The sequence below is a fragment of the Pholis gunnellus genome, assembly GCF_910591455.1.
Source record: "Pholis gunnellus genome assembly, chromosome: 7".
Lineage (NCBI taxonomy): Eukaryota > Metazoa > Chordata > Actinopteri > Perciformes > Pholidae > Pholis > Pholis gunnellus.
In genome coordinates this window covers 2,954,649-2,979,799 of record NC_136533.1, presented here as the reverse complement: position 1 = coordinate 2,979,799, position 25,151 = coordinate 2,954,649, and the positions used below count along the sequence as shown (strand labels likewise).

Genomic DNA, 25,151 nt, shown 5'->3' with positions numbered 1-25,151 from the left:
ATAAACTCATGTTTACAATGTTTACTGAGGTAATAAATCAAGAGAGAAGTAGAGTCATTTTCTCATAGACTTCTATACAACCAGAGGAGTCGCCCCCTGGTGGACACTAGAGAGAATGCAGCTTTAAGACACTTCCACCTGGGCGCCACCCCTCGCCCAAACCAAACGTAGTATTTCCAAAAACTGAAAGGGGGAAACTCCAGACCGGAGTTCATATGAAGAAAACCGGCGAGCAGCTCTTACATTTCTGAACTCTTCTGCAGGGCATCGGCGAGCTGTTCGAGAAGATCAAGCAGGAGAACAAAGCTAACGGACACCTGAACGGTGACGCCGGCCTCTTCTTCACCAACCTCTACGTCACGCCCGTCCTCAAAAACATCAGCCTGTACCTGGAGAAGGGCAAGATGCTGGCGGTGGCCGGATCCACCGGCTCAGGGAAAGTAGGTCTCATGCAAAACAAGTAGTGTTTATAGAGGCTGCACCAGAACCTGTCTTCATGTTTTGGTTAAAAAAAAAAACCCGTACCACGTTCATTCCCCCCAGAGTTCCCTGCTCATGATGATCCTCGGAGAGCTGGTGCCGTCGGAGGGTAAAATCAGACACAGCGGCCGCATCTCCTTCTCGCCGCAGACTTCCTGGATCATGCCGGGGACGATTCGGGAAAACATCCTGTTCGGACTGACTTACGACGAGTTCCGCTACACCTCCGTCATCAAGGCCTGCCAGCTGGAGGAGGTACCCTCACTCGATCGTGTGCTATTTCCTTCTTTCGCTTCTTCACATCTTCTGCTTCTGCAGATGAAGTAGATTTCTGTAGGGGAGTCCAAACCGTGTTGGCTGTTGTTGCTCATGCATACTACACAAACCGCTGCCCCCCCAAAAAAAACGTTAAATATAACAGCTTCCGTTGTAGCAGAGGGGTTTTCTGTTTGGTGGTCAATCGGTGCAGTCTGTCCACGTTTTCCCTCAGGCAGCAATCAATGTCAATCATCTAAAAAACAACCACTCTCGCAGCATAATCTACCAAACAATCGAGTCAATATGGTTCGTCAAGGAGCTCATATTTCCCCCCAGAAATATAAATATAAACACCCATATTTTGGTGAAAACACGAGTATTTGAAGCATGCTGAGCAGACGGACGTGAAAAAACACACGAGCAAAATGTGACTACTTTCATGGATGAGTTATTGTCATTATTCAACACGGGAAGAAACATGACGAACAACAGAACAAAAACAGCAGAACAATCAAAGCGATGCTTTGAGTTTGCAGAGGAATGAAACAGATTTAATGTGACCGTGTTGAGAGATACTAAACACGCTTACACAAGCCGCTTAACTCCGAATCAGAGTGAAATTGATACTTTTGGTTTGTTTTCTTGGTTCAGTTTCAAAATGCACAAAGTCAAGAGGACTAATTAGAAGAAGCAGCGGGGCTAAAGCTTTATTTCCTGTGGTTATCTACTGTGCAAACAAATCCCTCCTCCAGTTTCTCCAATAACTCGATGAATGTCACTTATTTATTTAGCGTATTCTTCGTCTTCTCTTTGGCCATGATGTAAAGTAAAAACACTGGACTTCTCTGCGTCCGTCTCAACAAACGCCCAACAAACCGCACCAGAGTTCGATTAAAACGGACTAAATGTTGCCCAAAGAACATGGACAGAAGTGGATAACGCTGCACTGATTTTTAACAGTATTATTTTGATACTTTTCTACCGCCATTAAAAACTCCTCAGCACCGAAATCCATTGTGACATTTAACTGAAGCCGCTGCTGTAGATTCAAAAAAACAGTACAAAGGAATATAAAAGAGTCAACGAACAGGGAAGAGGTCACACGTATAGCTCTGAAAATGTCTTCCGTCACATTTCGTAGCAGTTTTCTGTCGTAAGTCTTTTCTCTCTCATCGCATTGATGCTCTCTGCTCAGTCCGGAGCCTCCGCGAGGCTTCAAGGAGGTTCAGGTTTCACCCCCCCAGTCCACATTTACACCCATTATGTCCCTCAAAGACACACACACACACACACACTCTCTCTCTCATAAGCCTCAGTGTTGAGTGACGGGCCCCCTCAACAGAATAATGTCTCCTCTGTTGCTATGGAAATCTCACGTTATGTCACTGGGATGGAATATGAGCTCGTTGGTTCCCAGTGACGGACGTTTACTGCACGGGACAAAACCATCGGACCGGTGCAGAACAAAGCCTCGTGTTGCACACATGAAAGGGAAGTAGTGCTTTGTATATTTATATATACATAATATACTAATATACATTCATATATTTGTATATTTTGTATATACCGCAAATACTAATACACTTATTTATATTATAAAGATACAGACAAGGTGTAAACAGACACAAAAATCTCTTAGATTTGGATTCAAACCCATTTTCATCCAGTTTTGATTTGAGGTACATTAGATGTAATCTTTGGAAATCTCTTTTGGGAATATATGTAGAAATACAATATCAGTACGTTATTGTGATGAAATACGTTGAATAATGTTGAAAATGTTGATTATCACATTTTTTAAAATCATTTTTTAGAACCTGTGTAAACATAAAGTTGATGGTAAGTCATGATATTTTTTAATTATGTTGATACTTTAAATACACAGTGTTCGTATTATTTATACTAGAATCAATGCAGCAGCTCACGCAGAAGGTGATTCTTTATTTAGTTACCACCACGGCCCGTCTCCTCCGTGGTTTTGACAAAAACACAACGTGTTGCCACAGCAAACAAAGTACTCAATGTACTGTAAGAAATAAAAATAACAGCCTCAGGTGTCGCACTGTGCTGCTGTGGACTGTATGGAAATGACACAAAGGGAACAGGAGACGATTCCTCTCAAGTGTTCGTTAAAACAGCCTCTAACCTCATTTAAGTAAAGTCTCGTACTAGTCTGTCTAGATAACGACATATATCACAATATAGCATGTTTTCTGGTAATTCAATAAATACTCTATATTATGAAATCACTTCATGGTTTTGTAAACTCTTGTGTGAATTAAATACTTGATGAAGTAAAAGTTATTTTCTCATTTAATGAAGATCTTAAGTGCAAATTAATCTTATTTTAGTTCATGCTTTTTTATTAATAATAAAGAATACAATTAAATATGAGATTAATAAAATGACAAATAAATAGAAAAACATTTACAGCTTAAATACATTTAAATTAGTGATTAATTAAATAACAATAAGAAAGCAAAACATGTTGCAACTTAAATACAATAGAAATAGACGATGAATACAGTTTTACAGCTTTAAGACAATATAACAAGTGAATAAAATAATGTAAACACGTCTATAAACCGTCTGGCTGAAGAGGTCGGTTTGTAAGTTCACGTTTAAAGATTTCAACAGCAGCGCTCAGATCCTTCATCCTATAAAGCTGTGATATAAATTATCAAGACGCTGCGCATATTTCCAAATATCTTTTAAAAGTAGCGATTGTCAAATGATCCGTCACTTTGAAAGAGGCTAAAAAATAGAGTAAATCCCCAAAGAGACCTCTGACAGACGGGAGTGACGAGCAGAGCAGAGAGCGAGGCCTTCAGTGGGCGGCTGACTGTTGTTGCCCCCCCCCCCCCCTCGAAGCACCAGACAGACTGCCCTGGGTGGTCTCCCCACTGTTAACACCTATCTTCTGCCTCCAGCTTCTCGCTCGCCCGGCCCTCTGCTCTTTGTTCACAGTGAGACACACACACACACACACACACACACACACACACACACACACACACACACACACACACACACACACACATGTCTCTTTTCAAACTATGCTGCCTTGTTTTTTTACAAGCTGTTAAACAACCTGTTAACTTGATCCCTCTATGCGCTCCCGTCGGGACATCGGAAGTTGTCGTTAAACAGGTAGGACGTTGTTTTTAACGATGATACACTTGTGTGTGCCGTCACTTCATCCTCATCGCCGTCTTTTTGTCGTCAATTAACCGTCCGAAACGCAACTTGCGTGACATCCTTCATGACGCCTGTCCCGTCTGTGGTTTGTGCTTTCTGTGCGGTTTCCACTTTAAATCTCTGATTATGTGAACATGAAATGTAAAAGTCATGTATGTGAATGTGTTCTTTGGGTTGTTTGTATTTAGGCGTACTAGGATACTTTACCATGAACATAAATGAACCTTTTATTAGTTATTGTAATTATTGGTTCATTAAACTTCAGCTCACTAAAATGTCTTTTGATTTGTTTAAAGTGCTTGAAAAAGCAACTTCCCGTACAGAAACAATGGCCTATTTATGTATTTATTCATTTATCTATAAATCTTTATGTGTTTCTTTAGTCAGAACATTGTGGAAAGAGTCACCACATCTCCCAAAATGATCTGAGCACCAAACATGTGCACAAACACCTCATTGTGTGAAACGTGACGGGGAACTTTGTAGCCGTTTTGTAGGTCATTTTCTCCTGTTAGTTTAACCGTAACGTCGTGTCAAACCATGCTTTGTAAAACATTTCATCGACTGGACATGTGCCATGTTTAGGAGCTTCTGCAGCTCCTTATCTTAATGGCCGAGTATTAATGATGTGTTTTCATTCCAAAGTTATCAGGAAACAGTTTGAGCTTTCAGTTTCTCTCCAGTTCCAGTAAATGTAGCATTCAGCACCCTGAAGTCTCTTTCCTCCATGTTTTCAGTGATAACATGTAGAATAGAAGAGTCTCTGAGTGACGTGTGAACAAACCGCTCTGAGTGAACCTTCAGCACACAGAGAGGAGTGAACGTGTAGAGTTTGGTGTGTGTAAGAGCTGCTGAAGTGGAGATTTATCATCAGAGTCTGAGAACAAACTCATTTAGAGAAAACGTCCTTTAAAGAGACGTTTAGTTCCATTACAGACATTTAGAGACTCTACAGGTGAAGAGGGTCAACACATGAACTCATAGATATCACCATGAACCTTCACCAGCTCATCACTAAGAGGATTGTTTTTTATTTTGCAAGTTTTCTGAAATTCTGTGTTTAAATATGCAAATGAGGCGTTATCTAATGGTAACCTGTGGTGAATTTTGGAGAAATCTACAGACGCAAATAAACAAAAGTACTAAAATAAACACCTTATTTGGACATTTTGGATGTTTTCTTTCCACTAGTCTGAAATAAGACATGTTATGAAGATACATACTGCAGCACAAAATCTCAAAATGTATCAATGCATTAAAATCAATGTTTTGGCCGGTTGCGTCTCGCCTTAAAGGGACGGTTTGTGGCATTAATCTGAGCGTGCGTCTCTGTGTCTGACCCACTGACGTCTTGTTTTCCTCTCTAGGACTTTGACTTGCTGCCTGAGAAAGACAAAACGCTTCTCCTGGACGGAGGGGTGACCCTCAGCGGGGGTCAAAGGGCTCGCCTCGGCCTGGCCAGGTACTTCCTGTCACACCTGAGTACCCGTCAGCACGACTCGGTCGCCTCACGTATCATCAGCCGCAGTAGAGCTGAATATGAAGAGATAGAGTCACCGATATTCAGTCTTTGACTTTGGAAACATCGTGTTTTTAATACATCTTTCTTTTTAGTCTTCTTATTTTTAACATTGGATTCACTTGAACTTAAATATAATTGAACTGAAAAAAAGGATTAAAAAAAAAAATATATATATATATATATATATATATATTTTATATATATATATATATATATATAGATAGATATATATCTCAAAGGAATTATATAAATTATATAAAAAATAATAAATACAAATGAATTTGTTAAAAATAGATATGATACATTTGTAACGTTCTTCCACAACCGACTGAAAACTACTCAAGATAAACATTCCATTTATAAAATAACATATAAAGTAAATTAGATCAAATATTCATCGTCGTCGTTCACTGCCACAACCTAAACTAAAAAACTAAAAAACATATAATCAACATCTTTGGTAAAGTATATTCAACATATTCAGAAACACGCTGGATTTATAACACAAGACAAACCGAGAGTGATCGTAACTGATAATAAAATTTGATCGATATCTTTATTTTGTCCAACCTTTTATGTGTTGTTGTTTTGCGATGTACAAAAATAGAAATAATTTAGGATATGAGTCACACTTCTCGTTGGTATAAATAGAGCAAGCAGTGAGTTGTTTTGTGGCGTTTTAAGAGATCTTCAATCTGCTGACTGGAATCCGTGCTATGATATGAAAGTTGTCTTATAAAGAGAGCGTCTCACTTCACCTTTCTTAAAAAACCAACACGCGTCATCACTTCTGCGTCGTTAGAGATCTGCATGCAGTCAATAAACTTAATCACCGTTATCAATATCTTCATTACAAGCACGGCCAGAGTAAGAGTCACATCTGCTAAATAACATTTATCTTACTACTTAGGATCTTTATGTCTTTGGCAACTCTTCACGTGACAGTATTTGTTCCCATAATCTCAACCTGCCAAAGCCGATGACCGTCCCCGATCATTCTTATCCGTGTGTTTGTCTGCCTTCACTAACTATTGCGTTTTTTACGGCCTCACTTTTTAATGCCGAGTGCTTTCTACGGCCCCCAGTAGACATTTATTACTCCATTAAAACCTGCGTGTAGGTCACAGCAGTCAGACGCTCTCATATTCACATGCATTATTTATTGGTTTAGTGTCCTGGCATCAATTTGCACACACTCATTTGGTTTTTGGGGCTTCTGCCATCACTGTAAACATCCACTGGAATTGATTTGTTCCCACAGGGACCCGACTTCCTCATTTACACCATTTACTTTCTGTGTCTCTGGCTCTTTGTTCCCATGTATTCTCTGTTCCTCTAACCTTAAAGGGACAGTTCTGATTCTTTTGAAGTACTACGAGGTACTTAGTCCGTGTACTTTTGTGTGTAGATGACGGTCGGTTTGGATAAACCACAGACTGTGTATAAGAAGTGGACGTAGTCATCGTGACGTCACCCGTTGGTTTGTGGACCGATGCTTTGAAGGCTCAAGTTTGGCATTTTCCCCGTCGCCATCTTGGATTACGGCCGTCGCCGTGTTGTTGTTTTTGCAACCAAAAACCAGTAATGATCATTTTAATTAACAAATCTAAAAACTTTTCACGGTTTGCCACAGACCCCACTATGAGAATCACTGCTGTAAAACCACCAAAGACATCACAACGTAACACAAACACATCGAGGCAGCTGTGGACCAGCGACCCCTGTGTTCTGCTGTTACTGTTTTTGTCAATGGAGTCTGGTCGTTATGAATAGAGCACAGATAACACTTCAGCTCCTCGTCTGAAAGGGCTGTCTGTGTGTCTAAAATACGTTCTGCTGCCGCCGCCGTCCACAGCAGTACATTACTTTCCTCCCGTGCCGGTACAGTGTAGCCATCTGCTGTAGATAATACACTTGATGAATAGATAAGCACCTCATACAACCCCGTTTATAAAAAAACATCCAAACTGTCCCTTTAAGACTCTCTGAACGTGTGTTTTCTCCCTCAGGGCCGTGTACAAAGATGCAGACCTCTACCTGCTGGATGCACCTTTCACCCACCTGGACATCGTGACGGAGAAAGAGATCTTTGAGAAGTGTGTATCCCAACAGAGAGTCTTTCATGTGGAGGAGGAGGGGGAGGAAGAGGAGGAGGAGGAGGAGGAGGTGGGGGAGGTGGGGGGGTGGTGGTGGTGAGCTGACAGTTTTAAGTTCAAGGTCAAGGTTGTCTCTTGTTGTCTCAGACACACTCTCGGGTCGACTGTGGAGAGTCACGGCTGCTTCATCACTGTTACATTCTCAGGAAATGGGAGTCGGAGCAAAAAAGGGAATTATGCTTTGATGAAACGTGGCAGTCTTTCAGAGCGGCAAAGAACATTTTGGTTTTGTAGTCGAAGCCTGAACAAATACAGTAGCTTGTTCATTTCAAAGGGCTGGTTATTCTTTGAAGATTTGACGCCTCAACCTGTCTTTTCTTCTTGTTTTTTATAGAGACATATTCAAAGAAATATGTGAAAGTTGACACACACGTTTCTCTACAACCTCCAATTTTTCTGATTTCACAGATGCGTCTGCAAACTCATGGGGTCCAAGGCGCGCATCGTGGTCACCAGCAAGCTGGAGCATCTCAAACGAGCGGACAGAATCCTGCTGCTGCACAACGGAGACTGCTACTTCTACGGCACCTTCTCGGAGCTGCAGGCCAAGCGGCCCGACTTCAGCTCCCTCCTCCTCGGCATGGAGGCCTACGACAAGGTCAACGCGGAGCGGCGCAGCTCCATCCTCACGGAAACTCTCCGCAGGGTCTCCGTGGACGAAACCGCCGGCTTCCGAGGCCCGGAGACGCTCCGCCAGTCGTTCCGACAGCAACCGCCTCCGATAATCGTCTCCGGGACCCAGGGCCATCCCGGAGGTGACGGCTACCCAGAGAAACGGAAACAGTCCCTCATCCTCAGTCCGCTGGCGGCCGCTCGCAAGTTCTCCTTCATCGGGAACTCCCAACAGACCGCCAACGCTCCCCAGTCCACCACGATAGAGGACGGGGTTTGTGAACTCTCCGAGAGGAAATTCTCGGTCGTACCCGAGGACGATCAGGTGGAGGAGGTGCTCCCCAGGGGGAACTTGTACCACCACGGGTTGCAGCACCTCAACGGGCAGCGGCGCCAGTCCGTCCTGGCGTTCATCACCAAATCTCAGGAGCGCCAGGAGCGCAGGGAGCAGATCCAGATTCAGTCGTCCTTCAGGAAAAAGCTGTCCATCACGCCGCAGTGCGACCTGGTGTCTGAGCTGGACATTTACGCCCGCCGCCTGTCCAAGGACAGCGTTTATGACATCAGCGAGGATGTGGACGAAGCAGACATGGAGGTAGAGCTTTGTTAGAACCCTGTTAGAGTACACGAGTAGACACATTTTCATGTTTAGACTTCCGGAAGGATGTTTTCTTCTCCCTCGTTTTTATGATCTTGTGAATACCAACAAAATGTACTTAACCTCAAACTAAAGTTACTATGAGGAACTTTAAATAATACTGACCCTCGATATGACCTACATCAGTAAACAAGACCATCAGTGAGAAGATTGGCTATTTCTATATAGTTATTATAAATGCTTGTCATCGGGTTCAGGGGGAAATCAGATGAAATCATGCAGGTTCACTAGAAACTCCTTCAGCTCAGACTCCAGCAGAGACCGGTCCACCGTGGACAGACCCAGAACCTCCAGCAGAGACTGGTCCACTGTAGACAGACCCGGATCTGGCTTCTCCTGCAGCCTTGGACCTGCAGTCTGAGCTCTGGAGGGAGGAGGAGAGCTCAGCTCCCGGCAGCAGCAGCAGCAGCGTCTCCTCCTCCTCCAGGAGCAGAGCTTCTCCTCTCTGGGAGCTGACACCACTCTGCTGGAGACCCAGGATGTATTGCTGGACACGCTGGAGGGAAGGGAGGCACGGGAGAACCAGAACCAGGACTAAGAGGGGCAGACTGTCAGACCTGCTGCAGTACAATGAGAGGTTTTCTAAAGAGAGTCTGGTGCTCAGAAACACTTCTGCTTTAGTCCACAGGGGGCGAAATCAAAATCAACACAAAATAAACGTTCCTCGTAGTAACTTTAACGTTTGTCTGATGTACCGGTCGGTCTGTGGGGTAAAAGAACCGTTCTGTTCCTTCACAGCAATGCTTCGCAGATGAACGTGAGAACATCTTTGAAACTACCTCGTGGAGCACATACCTTCGCTACATCACCACCAACAGGAGCTTAGTCTACGTCTTAATCTTCATCCTCCTCGTCTTCTTCATTGAGGTAAAATACAAAAAGAAAATGTAGTTGTTATTTTATTTATGTGAATTCATCTAACACATTTTTTTCTTTTGCGTTTCTACGAACAGGTTGCTGGTTCAGTCATCGGCATTTTCCTCATTACTGAGTAAGTGTTTGTGTTTTATGTTCCTTAAGACATCAGCCCCAAAGAAATACTAAATATACTAAATACTGTCATTAAAGTAGTTTTAATAAATACATTCAGTGGCAAAATAAATAGTTTAACAAACATATTGAAAGTGTTTAATGAGTTTTTTTCACTCTTTTATGAGACTAAATATAATTCATGTTTACATATTTAAATGCTATACAGGACTGTCTCAGAAAATTAGAATATTGTGATAATCCCCATACGTGTGATTTAGTTTACTGAACCAAGCTGAGTGTTTTTCCAGGCTCAGGAAACCCTTGCAGGTGTTTCGAGTTAATTAGACGATTCAAGTGATTAGTTGAATACCCTACTAGTATACTTTTTCATGATATTCTAATATTTAGAGATAGGATATTTGAGTTTTCTTAAGCTGTAAGCCATAATCAGCAATATTAAAAGAATAAAAGGCTTGCAATATTTCAGTTGATTTGTAATGAATCCAGAATGCATGACATTTTTGTTTTTTTAATTGCATTACACAAAATAAAGAACTTTATCACAATATTCTAATTTTCTGAGACAGTCCTGTATATGTTAAACATATCTTAAAGTAATCTGAATCGTGCTTTTAAACGTTGGATTCACTTTAGGTGAGCGGCTCGGTGTTTGATGTTTAAAAGATTGTTGCATATCTGAGTCATTCTGCATTTCTTTGGAAGCGTTTCCTGACTGACTGTATTTTATTTTGTGTCAATTTCGATCTAAAATTCAAATCTGTGTCTCGTTCTCAAACCCTCGTTCACACCAGCGAGATCTGGAGGGACGGCGCCAACCCCACGTCGCCGAACTTCATCGACGTGCAGCCCCAGAACTCCTCGTCGCCCCCCGCCCACCTGGCGGTCATCGTCACTCCGACCAGCGCCTACTACATCATCTACATCTACGTGGCCACGTCGGAGAGCGTGCTGGCCCTGGGATTCTTCAGGGGCCTCCCGCTGGTGCACACGTTACTCACCGTGTCCAAGAGGCTGCACGAGCAGATGCTCAGCGCCGTGCTGCGAGCCCCCATGGCCGTGCTCAACACTATGAAGACGGGTGAGTTTCACAGTTTACTTCCTATTTTTCAGGGCTTTGGTTTGAGCTTGTATTCGCCTGTTTTAGAATCTGTTCAGCCAAAATAGAAAAAACATACTAATTGAGTTCATGTTCCTCCTTGTTTGTCTCCTCCAGGCCGCATCATGAACAGATTCACCAAGGACATGGCCACCATAGACGACATGCTGCCTCTGGTGCTGTTTGACCTCATTCAGGTACACTGACGTATCAGAATGTTTTCAGGTTTCAAGGCCTATTAGTCGCACACACACACACACACACACACACACACACACACACACACACACACACACACCTCTACATGTTCAATAAGACGCTTGTTTGCCTCCTCCGGTGCTGCACTGAAATATGAATATACAATGTGTGCAACAATGAGAGAAAAACAACAGAGACAATGTGTTCAGAAAAGACGAGATGCTATTTAGTAAAGAAAGATTATGTGCAAAATAAATTAAAGTGCAGAGAAATAGGTTTGGATGAAGGGGTCGTCTCCTCCCTCTGGAACGCTCTCCCCCAACACCTCCTCCATTCTCCCTCTCTCCCTTTACTCAAAGCTCACATATTTAAATCTGCTTTTAACTGATGATGCTCGTCCTGTTTTCATTCATTTGTTTTGTTCATATTGTAATTGCATTTACTGTTTCTGTTTTTAACCATGTAAAGTACATTTGAGTACCTTTTTAAAGCGCTATACAACATAAATGTATTATTATTATTATTATTATTAGAGCGTGCGATCAATATTTCAAATAAACCCCTTTTACAGACGACACAATCAAACTGGATTGTTATCGTATTCAGCTGGCTTGTAACTGGATGTGGCTAATGTGAAATAAATCACAGGATACGTTCAATAAATATAATGCTTCAACCCTCAATCTTCCAAATTCAGTAGTAACTTTCTTTTATTGAGACAAAGTTATTGTCCGCTCTTTAAAATGAGTATTCTGAGATATTTCTGCTGTTTGAATCCGGTCTGATCCGTCTCATTTCATCTCCAGCTCACATTGATCGTTACGGGTGCCATCTTCACCGTCTCCATCATACGGCCCTACATCTTCATCGCCGCCATCCCGCTGGCCGTCATCTTCGTCATCCTCAGAAAGTACTTCTTACGAACCGGACAGCAGCTCAAGCTGCTGGAGGCTGAAGGTGAGAGAGAGAGCTGGGGAGGAAATGTGTACGTGTGACAGTCATAGGAATTACTGTGTGTTCTAGGAACAGTGCAGTGACTCACGTGACACATAAGTGAAGCAAAGGAAAGGCGGCTTCTCATCACAGCATTGCACGGAAAGTAGTGTATCGAGTAACAATGACCTTCTTATAAAAGAGAAGAAGAAACATTTGCGATATGGAAGTCCAAATACAACATGGCAGCAAAAAAAGATATTAAAACAGATATTCTGAATGCATTTAGATGTGTTAAAATGTATTTAAAGCTTAATATATGTTATAATAATTTATGAATCCACGTAAAGTTAGTTCTACAGTTGTTTTGTTTCTAAATGCAAGAATCAAAATTCTTTTTTTTTTACAATGCTTTGCATGATTTGAAGTCCGTTGTGGGTAAAATATAACCGTGTTGTGTTTGAATGGGTCTTGCTGATGCGTGAAGTCTTGTGCGTCTCTGGCTCTAGTGAAGATCAGTTAATTCTCTGTTATTTGTCAACAACATGAGAATGAAAGTTAAGAAGAAGGAATCTGCAAGAGTGCAATAACGAAATGGCAAAATATTCAAGAAGAGTAAAAGTGAGAACATGAAGGGAAACCAATAGAGTGAACAGAGGAAGTGGGACTGGACTGGGGGGGGGGGGGGGGGGCCAAAGGTCGCGCTGAAGAACAAAAACATGACAGAGGAAGGGTTGATGGAGAGGATGGATGGGCTGCCTCAGAGGGGCGGGAACCGTTAGAGGAAGGGAGGCAGGGCGCATAAAACCGTCATCCTCCAATCAACAGAGAGCTTTGTCTCCCTGTGACATGAAGGAAGACATTTCTAAAAGCTTTTACACGTCACACAAATTTTACACAACGGGCTGTGGTTTGTGGGGGTTAAATCTCGCGCTCGACCTTCTGCCCAAGTGACAGTCTTTGTAATAAATGATGTGTTGCAGAAGCGGTCAGTCTGCTAACATTGTTTTGGCAATAAAAAGGAAGGTGGGGTAGTGAAGTAGGGCAAAGCTGTAATGCCCCCCCCCCCCCCCCCCCAAGGGGTGATTTGGCTCATAAATCGGTAACATTAAATACAACAATGGGCCTCATGCAGGAAGCGATATAAGAAGAAATCTCCTCTTCATTTATTTTTTGGTTCGTTTCCACGATTTGTTCTTATTTTTTAGTAGATTTCTGAGATTCACCAATATTTCCTGATATTGTGTGTGTGTGTGTGTGTGTGTGTCTTACCTCTCGGGTAAGAACACTTTACAGGTCGAGAGCACTCTCACCAAGATCAACTCAATATTTCAGTTTACAAACTGTTATTCCAGGAAATGTACGTTTTCTAATTCGAGCAACATAAAAAAAAGTCGCTAAAATATATCAAATGTGTCTGATTATGTGTTTGAGAGTAATTATAACTATTGGATTATTACATTTCTGGATTTCTGGAAATACTATTGCTCCTAAGAAAGCCCTTGGATGACATTGCTTCAGCTAAAACGGCCAATTTAGGGTGTTTTCTCTCACCGATGGGCTCCACCGACGCTTCAACGTTTCCAATCGTCCGACTCGTGCTGAAGGTACAAACCACAGAACACATGGCGACAGACAATCCCCGACGGCCGACCTTATGCCCGGTGTGTCCCACAAAGCAAGGAACCTCTGCACGCGACACGTTCAACATTATTAAACTTTGAATGAGCCGTAGCTGTGCAGCAGTAAAAGAAGTTCTGAGTGATCCTGAAAATCCTTTGCACACATTAGGGCACAGCACATCGATCTTAAAGTTAAAAAGTCTGATTGCGTGGCAGCCGACAGCACGGTGCAGCTCTGTACAACCAGAGGATGAGATCACAGGTCACTGGACGTGTGTGTGTGGACGTGCCACATGTGTGTGTGTGTATGTGTGTTTTTTGGCCTTCCCTGCTCTGCCACTGAATGTGCGTTTTTTTCGAGGTCTTTTCCGGAGCCGCTGAGAGCGCGTCGAGGTCAGAGAGATGAGCCGAGCTGGGATTTCCTCCAACCCCATCCTGGTGCCGCTCGCTCTCTCTCTCTGGTGTCAGCAGGCCCGACAAAATACAGAGGACATTGTATGAGTGTTAGTCACTCAAATGTTCAGTAGAATGTTTTCGCTTTTTTTGCAACGTTTTATTTTTACTCGATGAATCCCCCAAAACTCATCTAATCTAGTTCAACTCAAAGTCCAACTACAAGACCAACTCAACGTTGAAATAAAGGTCCGACTACAAGTCCAACTAAAGAGGATTAATGAAAGCAGAAAGAGACAAGTGACTCCTACTTACTCCCACTTAGCTGTACCGCACACCGCCACATCTGATCAGGTTACAACTAAAGGAGGCAATTCATAAATAAACATGATTATAATCTTAATTCTTGCTTTCTTGCTACTTCTGTTCTTTGTCTTTTATCACTCTTGCATTTCAGCCAGTTTTGCTCACTTGTCCTTTCACCGCTTCGACTGGTTTATTGTGGACTTTACTGGTCTCTGTCTCTCCTCTCCTGCAGCTCGCAGCCCCATCTTCTCCCACCTCATCATCTCTCTGAAGGGCCTGTGGACGATCCGGGCGTTCGGGCGTCAGACCTACTTCGAGACGCTCTTCCACAAGGCGCTGAACACGCACACGGCCACCTGGTTCCACTACCTGTCCACGCTGCGCTGGTTCCTCTTCCGCTGCGACATGATCTTCGTCCTGTTCTTCACGGCCGCCGCCTTCATTGCCGTCGGAACCAACAGTGAGTGGCGTGGGGGGCGAAAAGGGGGGAAAGCGTGTGTGGATTCAGGATGTGTTGCATGTTTTTCGTACGACAGCGGTTGCTCCAAATAAGCTGAAACTATGGAGACGAGAGCAGCGGCAGTTTGTACACATCAATACCAGGAAGCAGGAGGGAACATCTCGTAATTCCAGTAAGTTTAGGTAGTTAGTAAACACCTTATTATTTCCTCTGGGCCTATCGAGTGAAGACGCCTCGGCCTTATCTGTGTGTTACAGTGAGTAGGGTCACATATCAGCATCGTAACAGACAGTTTGTCTGCGATAACCGATCAGAAGCGCTGGAATGCCACCGGATAAAATGTCATGTACAGAAGGAAGTGTCTGTGTGTGTGTTCAATTAAATGAATGGGAAACACAAGTGTACACTTACAAACACTGCTGCTGCTGCTGCGTCATGACACCGTGTTTATGTGGAGAGCAGATTAAAGGCTCATTTCACAGCTCATTATTTCCAATAGAGCGAGAAGCAGAGCGGCAGCACCAGACGGCTGCTCTGACATCAGAGAGAGAGAGAGAGAGCTGCTTTGATTGGACAGTACTGATGACTGTGTGTGTGTGTGTGTGTGTGTATGTGTGCGTGTGTGTGCGTACGTGTGCGTACGTGTGCATGCTCTACAGAGGACAAACCAGGGGAGGTTGGCATCATCGTGGCCCTGGCCATGCTCATCCTGGGGACATTCCAATGGGCTGTCATCACCAGCATCACTGTAGACGGACTGGTATGTGTTTCTCACACACACACACACACACACACACACACACACACTCGGGAACTGTCATTGTTTGCATCGTAGTTAGATCTGACTTGTTTAAAAAAAACACACACACCCAATGACCAGTTAAGAGTGTGTTGAGCACAAAGTCGTTTTTTCATGACTTTTGGGGACATCACATTGACTTGCACTCATTTCCATAATTTCCATTTCCAAACCATAATCGCTACCATCTGAATCCGAACCCTCACCGTCACCTAAAGCTACCCTAACCTGAAAACGAGCCTTCACCCTAAAATGTTTATTTTGTCCCCAAAAGGATGACGAGTCCCCACAACGTGTCTGCGTAACAAAGATCCTCCGCCATCTTTTTCCTTCTGTGTCATGAAGACTGTATGACGTTCTTTCAGCCGTCCGCTGTTTACTTCTTTCTCTTCACGCTTTGGTAGTTTGGAGCTGACCGAGCTTATCACGGTGCAGAACGTTTTGTACGGCACGCAGTGTGACTGATATTCTGATGTAAAACCTGACTCCTACTGAATCACATATCCAGCTTCTTCAAAGCACCAAGAAGCATGTTTACTGCTTCAGTAAGAAAACCACCAAAACATCCTAGCTCTACTCTCTCTCTCTCTCTCTCTCTCTCTCTCTCTCTCTCTCTCTCTCGCTCTCTCTCTCAGATGCGTTCGGTGGACCGCGTGTTCAAGTTCATCGACCTGCCGTCGGAGGAGCCGCTGCCGGAGAAGTCCGGCGGCAAAGGAGACCCCGACCTCGTCATCAACAACCCGCACGCCCAGGGCTGCTGGCCCAACCGGGGCCAGATGGACGTCCAGGGCCTCACCGTCAAGTACACGGAGGCCGGGCGCTCCGTCCTCAGCGACGTCTCCTTCTCCGTGGAGGGAGGGCAGAGCGTGAGTGTGTGCGTGTGTGTGTGTGTGTGACTGGATTTTAATGAAACAGGGCAGAGTGATGCATGTTAGCTCTGCCTTTATTGGATTGAACATCAAAGCTCTGATTCGCTGCATTTGCAGGCTCACAGGAAGGCCATACATACATACCAGGCGTGTGTCACACGTGTTTTGTTCATAGACGCTTTAATCAATATTCTTTCTATGAACACTGGATCAATGGACTCGTGTGTGTCCGTGAGAGGGGTCGACTCCTCGGAGGAGTGTCTCCACGTCTGCAGCTCTGCGGACCGATTCAGACGACTTTCAGCTCTTTGTTTTTGGATTTCTTGACACAGTTTCACTGTTTCTGCCCCGCTTCGCTCATCAGGGTCGAATCCAGAGGTTTAATTAAAGAACGAGTGGTAACGGATCTCTGCTGATCCTTGATCCATAGGGATCTCTCTCTGTCTCTCCCTCCCCCACTGTCTCTCTCTTTCTCTCTCTCCCCACTGTCTCTCTCTCTCTGTCTCTCTCTCTCTGTCTCTCACTCCCCCTCTCTCTCTCTCGCTCCTTCTTTCTCTCTCTCTGTCTCTCCCTCCCCACTGTCTCTCTCTCTCTCTGTCTCTCTCTCTCTCTCCCTCCCTCTCTCCATCTCTCCCTCCCCCTCTCTCTCTCTCTCCATCTCTCTCTCCCCCTCTCCCTCCCCCTCTCTCTCTCTCTCCATCTCTCTCCGTCTCTCTCCCTCCCCCTCTCCCTCCCCCCTCTCTCTCCCCCCTCTCTCCTCCTGGCAGTGATTATAGCCGGTATGAGCTCCTCATAATGACTCCTAGAGGACAGCTGAGCTCAGTAAGTGTCGTCCCGTTAGCGACTCTGATAAAACGAGCTAATTGTTGCTGCGAGGCGGCGGAAGAAAAGCACGGAGAACTTTTAGACCTCGAGCACCTCGAGGCGGGAGTTCACTTCTCAATGAGATACTTGATATCATTATGTGCTGCACAGTATAGCACTAATGCAGTTCTGCACGCTCACAAGGACACCAGCTGCAGAACGAGCTGAAAACTGTTTTTTGATTGCTTTTTGATTCACATGTTTCTGTTGTGTGTGTGTGTGTGTGTGTGTGTGTGTGTGTGTGTCTGTAGATCGGTCTGTTGGGTCGAACCGGTTCAGGGAAGAGCACCCTGCTCTCCGCTCTGCTGCGTCTCGCCTCCACCGACGGGGAGATCTCCATCGACGGCGTCTCCTGGAGCTCCGTCTCCCTGCACGAGTGGAGGAAGGCCTTCGGGGTGGTGCCGCAGGTACGTCTGTGGCACGCACGGCATGCCCAAAAGTGTAAAAATACTACCACCGTTGTAACTGCTCAAAATTGTTGTTATTTCAAGGCAGCCTTTCTGATGCAGTCCCTTCGGCCGTGGTTGAAATGTTTTCTCTCCGCTCTGTTTTGAACAGAGAGTTTTTATTCTGACCGGAACCTTCCGGATGAACCTGGACCCACACGAGCGTCACAGCGACGAGGAGCTGTGGAGGGTCGCCGAGGAGGTGAGGCCGGTTCCTGTTTTCCTCCTCTGGTTGTTGGTAAACCGGTCTGGTCTGCCAGACAAGTTTGACTTTAATAATGAATTAAAGGTCATGGAGCTCTTATTTTTGTGAGATGGCAGTTTAGCAGCTCTTTTAATGTGCATCTAAACCAAAACAATTACAAAAACATCTCAGAATCTTCTTTAATCTTTGTCTTTAAATTAAGCTGCAGCTTCAGAATCGTCTTCTGTAAATGAAGCTTCAGCGTCATAAAATATAAAATCTGTCCCGTGTGTCATCAGGTGGGCTTGAAGTCGGTGATCGAGCAGTTTCCAGATAAGCTGGACTTCCAGCTGGAGGACGGAGGCAACGTGTTGAGCAACGGACACAAACAGCTGCTGTGTCTCGCCCGCTCCATCCTCAGCAAAGCCCGCATCCTGCTGCTGGACGAGCCCTCGTCCTACCTCGACCCCATGTCAGTATTAAGGCCCGAACACTCTAGTGTGTGTGTGTGTGTGTGTGTGTGCGTGTGTGTGTGTGCAATTTTCATTAAACTACATTGAACATACATATGGTAAATTTAGCAAAACGTTGATGTTCAATTCGTCAAAAATGTCAGTAGCCACTGAGTCATCGGAGGAAGAAGAACAAAAACGTTGGACATTAAGACTCAGGTCTCTATCCATGTCACTAACAGACAGATTTCGGGTTTATTAATAAGACTTGAAACAGCGTCGTCTCTTTGATATTTGTCTTTTCTTTTGTCTTTTGTGGACAGTTTAGAAGCTTAAATCTAAAGAAACGTTGCTCCGACTGCGACACTTAAACACGACTGATGCCTCAAAGTCATCGAGGGTTTAAGTGTGTTTTGTTTCTGGCAGCGGAAATCACCCACATCCCACATGTGTGGTGCTCCCTGTCACTGCATATGGTGACAATCTGAGTGCTTACAGTAATTCTGTGTGTCCAAACATATGTGCTTAGACACACACACACACACACACACACACATAATGGTAAATGAAGCCTATAATGAGCACTCTAGTTTAACCCGCGGCCAACACTGCCGTAAACGGGAGCAGAGCGCTAAAGCTAATGTGCGTTAGCAGTGGAGAGAGACGGCCTTTGATGATGATGAAGATGATGACGGTGGTGTGTGTGTGTGTGTCTGTGTGTGAGCAGAACGCTGCAGGTCCTGAGGAAGACGCTGAAGCATTCGTTCTCCAGCTGCACCGTCATCCTGTCAGAACACAGAGTGGAGCCGCTGCTGGAGTGTCAATCCTTCCTGGTAACCCGTCGGATTAAATACGTTTAAAAGATATATTAATTAATCTCCAAGGAAATTCTTGTGCCGGAGATTAATCAAAGTTATTAAATGAATAAAACAATAGAGTCAAACTATAAACAATATTTAAATGTTGATATCAATCAGACAGAATTCCATCTCTGTATGTTGGTTGTGTGTCTGCACACCTGTGTGTGTTTACATGTCAGTAACGTTAGGGCCCCGCCCCTTCCGGTTGACCACCATTGGACCTCATTCCTGTTTGAATTGTGCCGTGAATTACACTAATTATGTTTGTCAATTAATGAGATAATTTTCGCAGGTCAAGACAGTAAAAATGTTGTCATAAAAGTCTGCAAAAATACGTAGTTAGAAAGATGTAACGCCCAGAATTGTCGAGCCAATCGTTGCTCCAATCGTTGGCTAGCTTGCTAGCCAACGATTGGAGCTAGCTAGCAATTTGGCTAACTTGCTAGCTAGCCAGTTAGCAACCAAGTTGGCTAACTTGCTTGCTAGCCAGCTAGCAACCAAGTTGGCTAACTTGCTAGCTAGCCAAGTTAGCGGCCATGTTGTGAGACGAGAGTTCACTGAGCGGTTTGACACAAAACTAAATGGTACCACGACAAACTGAGACTTTAATAACTTGCAAAATTATCTTTTTAAATTGTAAAGCATAGCTGTAACTCATGGCACAAATCAAACGGGTTAAAAACAACAAAGATTGTCTCCCCGTTGACTCAATCCCCGAAATAAGGTCCCATGGGGGGACACCGGAGATGGAAGGACTTCGCCTCTCCGTGCTATTCCACATGGTTACACTCCCAATAACAACGATAACACGCCAAATAAATGACATTTCACTGGTTCAACCCCCGAGAACCTTTGTCTCAGTTTGTCTTTCAGACTTTAGAAAACTTTATTGACCCCAAAGGGACAATTCTTGGAACAGCCCAGTAAACAATAAACACAGTGTAGACACAATTAAACACAGAACAACAGAGACAACAACTAAAGCTCATTACCATCCCTTTGTAGTACACGCCGTCACTCTACTGTAAACTCTGAAAAAAAAGACCCTAAAAGGTGTGTTTGTCTTCAGATCGTCTGCATTGAACCCGACACTAAAGTTCCCAGCTGCTGTTCTTCAGTGAACAACGTCATCCGGCAGAAAGTTCCACACAGTTTACACACATCCTGTGCCGCACACACACAAACACCAGCTGGGTGTGTTTGTTGTTGCTGTGGTTGTAGAGTGCACCTAATGAAGCTTTAAAGTGAATATTTTATGTTGTTCTAGAGCATCGGTGTGATTTTTTAAAGCAGTCAAACCAGCTAAAGGCCATTAGTTTGAGCCGGTGGTGAAGTTGTTCCCACGAAACCCGGAAGATAGTTCCCTTTCATTTTTAAATCTCAAAAAACGTCTAGAGACGCAGCTGACTCTGCCTCCTCTGTGCAGATGATCGAGGGCAGCTCCATGAAGAGCTACGACTCCATCCAGAAGCTGCTGAACGAGACGAGTCACCTGAAACAGGCCATGAGCCCCGCCGACAGGCTCCGCCTCTTCCCGACGCTCCACCGCCTCAACTCCAGCAAGAGGGCGCCGCCGCTGCAGACCGCCAAGATCTCCTCGCTGCCGGAGGAGGCCGAGGACGAAGTCCACGACACTCGCCTCTAACCGGCCAGACACAGACACACACACACACACACACACACACACACACACACACACAGACAGTGTATTGTACACATGCAAATTAGCATGTTGTAGAGACACAAGCACAATTAAAAACATAGCAAACATCTGGCTACACACAGACACACAGCTGTTAACTTTCACATAAGTAAGCTGATGTAAGCAGCTAATTCATTGAAAGTAAATTCACACGAATATCATTTGTGATAGAGGATGATTTTAAAAAGTGTGTGTAATGGTTTGAGTGTTTGAATCAGGTGAGTTCAGTGCAGAATGTGGAAGCTTAAATTCATATCATGTGACATGTGCAGAGCGACGTAACGATGACATCACGTCCTGAACTCTGAGTAACTAAACTCTTTCTTGAACCGTTTAAAGTGCCTTTGCAGGTTTCAGTCACGTTGTTTTTTTGTCTGATAATCCTCAAAACGTTTCTCCTCGAACTCCAGAAATAGTTTGCTTTGAAAAAGCATGAATTGCATCGTAGTTAGTTTTTATTTTTGCAAAATTGTTTTAAAAAAACTTTTCATTGGTTTGAATTATGGGACTTTTACTTTCTGAGAAAATGTTTTTTTTATGTTCTGAACAACCGGCGACTTTTCACCTTTTCAGTCTCTTCAGATTGTTTAAAGTCGGACTGAACACAAAATAGCAGCCGCTGTAGAAGTCTGACGTATTGAACACATCTTTAGGATCCGATTCCTCTCCTCTACGACCACAGAGTGACTGAGAGAAGCTCATCACGTGCAGGTAATCAGGTAGCTTCAGGTAGCTAGTAGGAATAAATGATGTTGCACATAAAGACATGAACTAAGAAGTCAGATGTTGATACTAAGCCAGCTTGTTCTTCCATGTCAGCCTCTCTGATCGTATAGAAGTCTATGAGAAAATGACTCTACTTCTCTCTTGATTTATTACCTCAGTAAACATTGTAAACATGAGTTTATGGTCTCAATCTCTAGTTTCAAGTCTTCTTCAATACAGCATGATGTTCATTTAGTAAATGATGGTCCATTTAGAGTCAAACAGACCATAAAGCAGGGGATGCTTTAGGGGCGGGGCTTACTGTGATTGACAGGGCGCTACCACTGCCTTGTCCGGTCTGGGAGTTGTCCGTGTTTTCGTCTTACAGCTTTAACCCTTTCAGTTTGTTTTCAGTTCATGAATGTTAATTGTAACATGTCTGGTTGCCTCAGAATGTTTTGTCCTCTACCTTTTAAAAATATAAGTCTGTATTTGTAGTCAGTAGGTGGTGATTTAGGGCGACGTCAACGATAAGACTTCTACAGCGGCTTCATGTGTGTTTTATTGAAGTAGTTGGTTAGTCAGTGTTCACCACACACACACACACACACACACACACACACACACACACACACGTGGACATCGTTGGCGACTCAGAGACCTTTATTTTTCTATCTGTATGCACTTTAGAGACACCCTGAGGTACTCAGCAGCTTCAAGGAAACAGTCCTTCTTTCGGTTCCTCCATAGAATGAAGCTGTAGATGTAGAATTGTGACCCTTTTGTTAACAAAACACTCTTTTTACTTTAATTATTCCGCTTCTGTTACTCGATGAATTATAGAGAAGACGCTAATTCTTTAAAAAAAAAGTACATTTTCTATTTGAAATATATATTTTTTCAGAGCCGCTGCTGTAAAAACGCAAACATTAACATTTTCAAAGTTCTGTCTTTACTTTCCCTCTGAAACTGGAAACTGTTTAAACTCTTCTAACGTCACTTTATTTCCTGGCGTGTTGCTCCTTTCATGCTGGATAATAGTTTTTGTAAAAGCAGCGACGGTGAAAGTGAAGGTACCGCGGACAAAAGCCTCGACATGTGAACTGTGACAGTTTCTGTTTTTCTTTTTTTTTACAGAGTAAATTAAGAACAAAGTTGTTTGTTTCTCATAGGAAAGGGACGCAGACGTCCAAAAACAATGTATAAATGTATTTGTTCAATCAACTATATTTCCAGTAAAACTATAAAGATTTTAAGAACGTCGTCGTGTTTTTGTCATTTGTGTTAAAAGCCGGAGAGTCTTTTTTATTTTTTGGGTCTTATTTGTGGTTTAAATGAACAATTTATACTTTAAATGCAACACAGATTATAAACTGTATTCCAATTATATACTAAATAAATATGTACTAATTGTCAGAGTATTATGTTTGCTGTTAGTAAGCAAAAAAACAAACATTTTACCCACAAAATCATACAAACTGACTTCAGAAGCTTTCACAAAGACATATTTGACTTTCTCTCCGCTTGTTTTTAGTGACACCGGTGGTCGTTAAGTGAACTGCAGTCATCCTCCTGTTTCTTTGTGTGAAATGTTTAAACTTAATTCAACAGAAACGAGTCAGGCTGAGGAAAACTGGAATCATATTACATTTAAAAACAAAACAATTATGATCAGATTCATGATTTATTTTAATATGAGAACATAAAAGGGGGATTTTAAAAGAATAAAAAGCAGTCCGATGGGGATTTCTAACAGTGCCATTTTAATGTTTGTGCTTGAAAGACAGTTCTATAAACTTCAAACAGCTACCGTACAGATCAAAACCATAGGTTGACTAGAATCTCTCCTGTACATATGTATAGATATATATTTATATGTATAAACAACGTCCGCTTCACATAAAACTTGTCCTCAAAAGTAAAGAGAGAGCACAGTGGTAATGAAAAGCAAAAAGGACAAAAAAATACAAAGTATGAATTACACCGTTGGGCTTAAATGTCGGGCATTTAAAATTTGTATTATGGCTTACAGTTGATAGGACGTCCTGTGCTGACACAGTTCTATTACTTATTGCCACAGCGCCTTCACTCTGAAACAAGTGACGGGTTCAGAAACAAACTCCTTTTACAAACACTATGTACACGTTTTTTTTTCTCCAGCAGTTTAGCTTTAAGGTTTCGTCACTGTACAAGCGCCATACGTCACGTACACCAATCTATAGAGCATTTAAACGTACTAATTCTTATGTACAAATATATTTGGTAAAACCCTGATTAATTTCAACAGTATTTAAACCAACCTTGCAACTATTTAAAGATAAAACACTTGAATATCTCAAAATACTTAATAGCAAAAAAAAAATTCAAAATTCAAATAAAATAAAAACCTGCTTGTTTCTTCTTCTTTGATCCAAAAACACGTTTCACTAAAAAGGTAACGCCTCCAGTTACTCTTCGATGGCCTTATAGCAGTAGTACGAGCACAGTATTTCACTTTAAGTACACAGAAATACTACGTCAGTACTGTTCTGAGGCAGTTTCCACCATTTAAATACTTTCTATCTTCTACACTGTCCCATAATAATCTGCAGGCCGATTCACTGGAATAAGGCAACAGTAAAGTAACCTCTCGTTTTTTTTTTCACCCCCCCATTTAAAAGTCCTACCAAACCAAACAAATACTTCAAATACTGTGATCGAATAAAACTATGGTCCCCAAGTACACAACTGTAGTACAGTGTAACAAGTACGGATAACAAGTACAAATACTAAAAGTCAAAGGTCGTCAGGTACACAGTCTGCACACCATGGAGGGAGGTTTTCACAGCGGAGTCAGAGGAGGAGGAGGAGGAGGAGGAGGAGTCTACTTGTTGTTGTTGTGTTCATGCAGGTCTCCGTGGAGGATCCAGATGTCCTCGTGTGATTGGTTGTTTTCGTTGATGTTGTTGTGGTAGTCGTAGTAGTTGTTGTTGTTGTTGCTGCCTGGAGGAGTCGGCTTTGTTCTGCTGCTGCGGCTGGAGGCCGTCTGGGTTCTGCTGCTGCTGGAGGAGGAGGAGGAGGAGGAGGAGGAGGCGGAGCTGGAGGCTCGTGTCTGCTGCCCCCTGCTGCTCGGGACGGGGAGCTGCGACTTGGCGCGAGAGCCCGAACGCCGGTCGCTGCTCTGGACGGACGACGTCTGGACGGACGTCTGGCTGGAGCTGCTGCACCGACGGGCGACAGTCTGCACAAAGAAACAGTTTGGTGAGTGGGAGCCACTTTTGACTCCTCTCTTCAAGAAGAAGCAGTTTTATTTTAACTTGTTATTCTTATTCTATCGTAACCGGTCATATTTAAAAAAATTTAATTAAGCGTTTCATATTAATGTGCTGTCAAAGCCCTTGTATGT

At 43.4% G+C, this 25,151-nt stretch overlaps 2 protein-coding genes across 2 annotated transcripts in view; one reads left to right on the top strand and one right to left on the bottom strand.

Annotated features, from left to right (window-relative positions):
• cftr (CF transmembrane conductance regulator) overlaps positions 1–23,019 on the top strand; it is a gene marked incomplete at its 5' end in the record, with an annotated part of 35,209 nt that extends 12,190 nt beyond the window's left edge. Inside the window, 18 exons of the mRNA XM_079162722.1 lie at positions 264–440; positions 544–735; positions 5,304–5,398; positions 7,468–7,554; positions 8,023–8,821; positions 9,623–9,751; positions 9,838–9,875; positions 10,669–10,955; positions 11,091–11,170; positions 11,978–12,128; positions 14,658–14,885; positions 15,545–15,645; positions 16,320–16,550; positions 17,669–17,824; positions 17,976–18,065; positions 18,347–18,519; positions 19,227–19,332; positions 20,786–23,019. Coding sequence (XP_079018848.1) covers positions 264–440; positions 544–735; positions 5,304–5,398; positions 7,468–7,554; positions 8,023–8,821; positions 9,623–9,751; positions 9,838–9,875; positions 10,669–10,955; positions 11,091–11,170; positions 11,978–12,128; positions 14,658–14,885; positions 15,545–15,645; positions 16,320–16,550; positions 17,669–17,824; positions 17,976–18,065; positions 18,347–18,519; positions 19,227–19,332; positions 20,786–21,004 — 3,339 coding nt within the window. The 3' untranslated portion in view covers positions 21,005–23,019. The remainder of the gene's footprint in view (positions 1–263; positions 441–543; positions 736–5,303; positions 5,399–7,467; positions 7,555–8,022; positions 8,822–9,622; positions 9,752–9,837; positions 9,876–10,668; positions 10,956–11,090; positions 11,171–11,977; positions 12,129–14,657; positions 14,886–15,544; positions 15,646–16,319; positions 16,551–17,668; positions 17,825–17,975; positions 18,066–18,346; positions 18,520–19,226; positions 19,333–20,785) is intronic.
• A 495-nt stretch (positions 23,020–23,514) lies between these two features.
• cttnbp2 (cortactin binding protein 2) overlaps positions 23,515–25,151 on the bottom strand; it is a 75,025-nt gene continuing 73,388 nt past the window's right edge. The window contains exon 23 of the mRNA XM_079162725.1: positions 23,515–24,986. Within this exon, the coding sequence (XP_079018851.1) occupies positions 24,630–24,986 (357 nt within the window). The 3' untranslated portion in view covers positions 23,515–24,629. The remainder of the gene's footprint in view (positions 24,987–25,151) is intronic.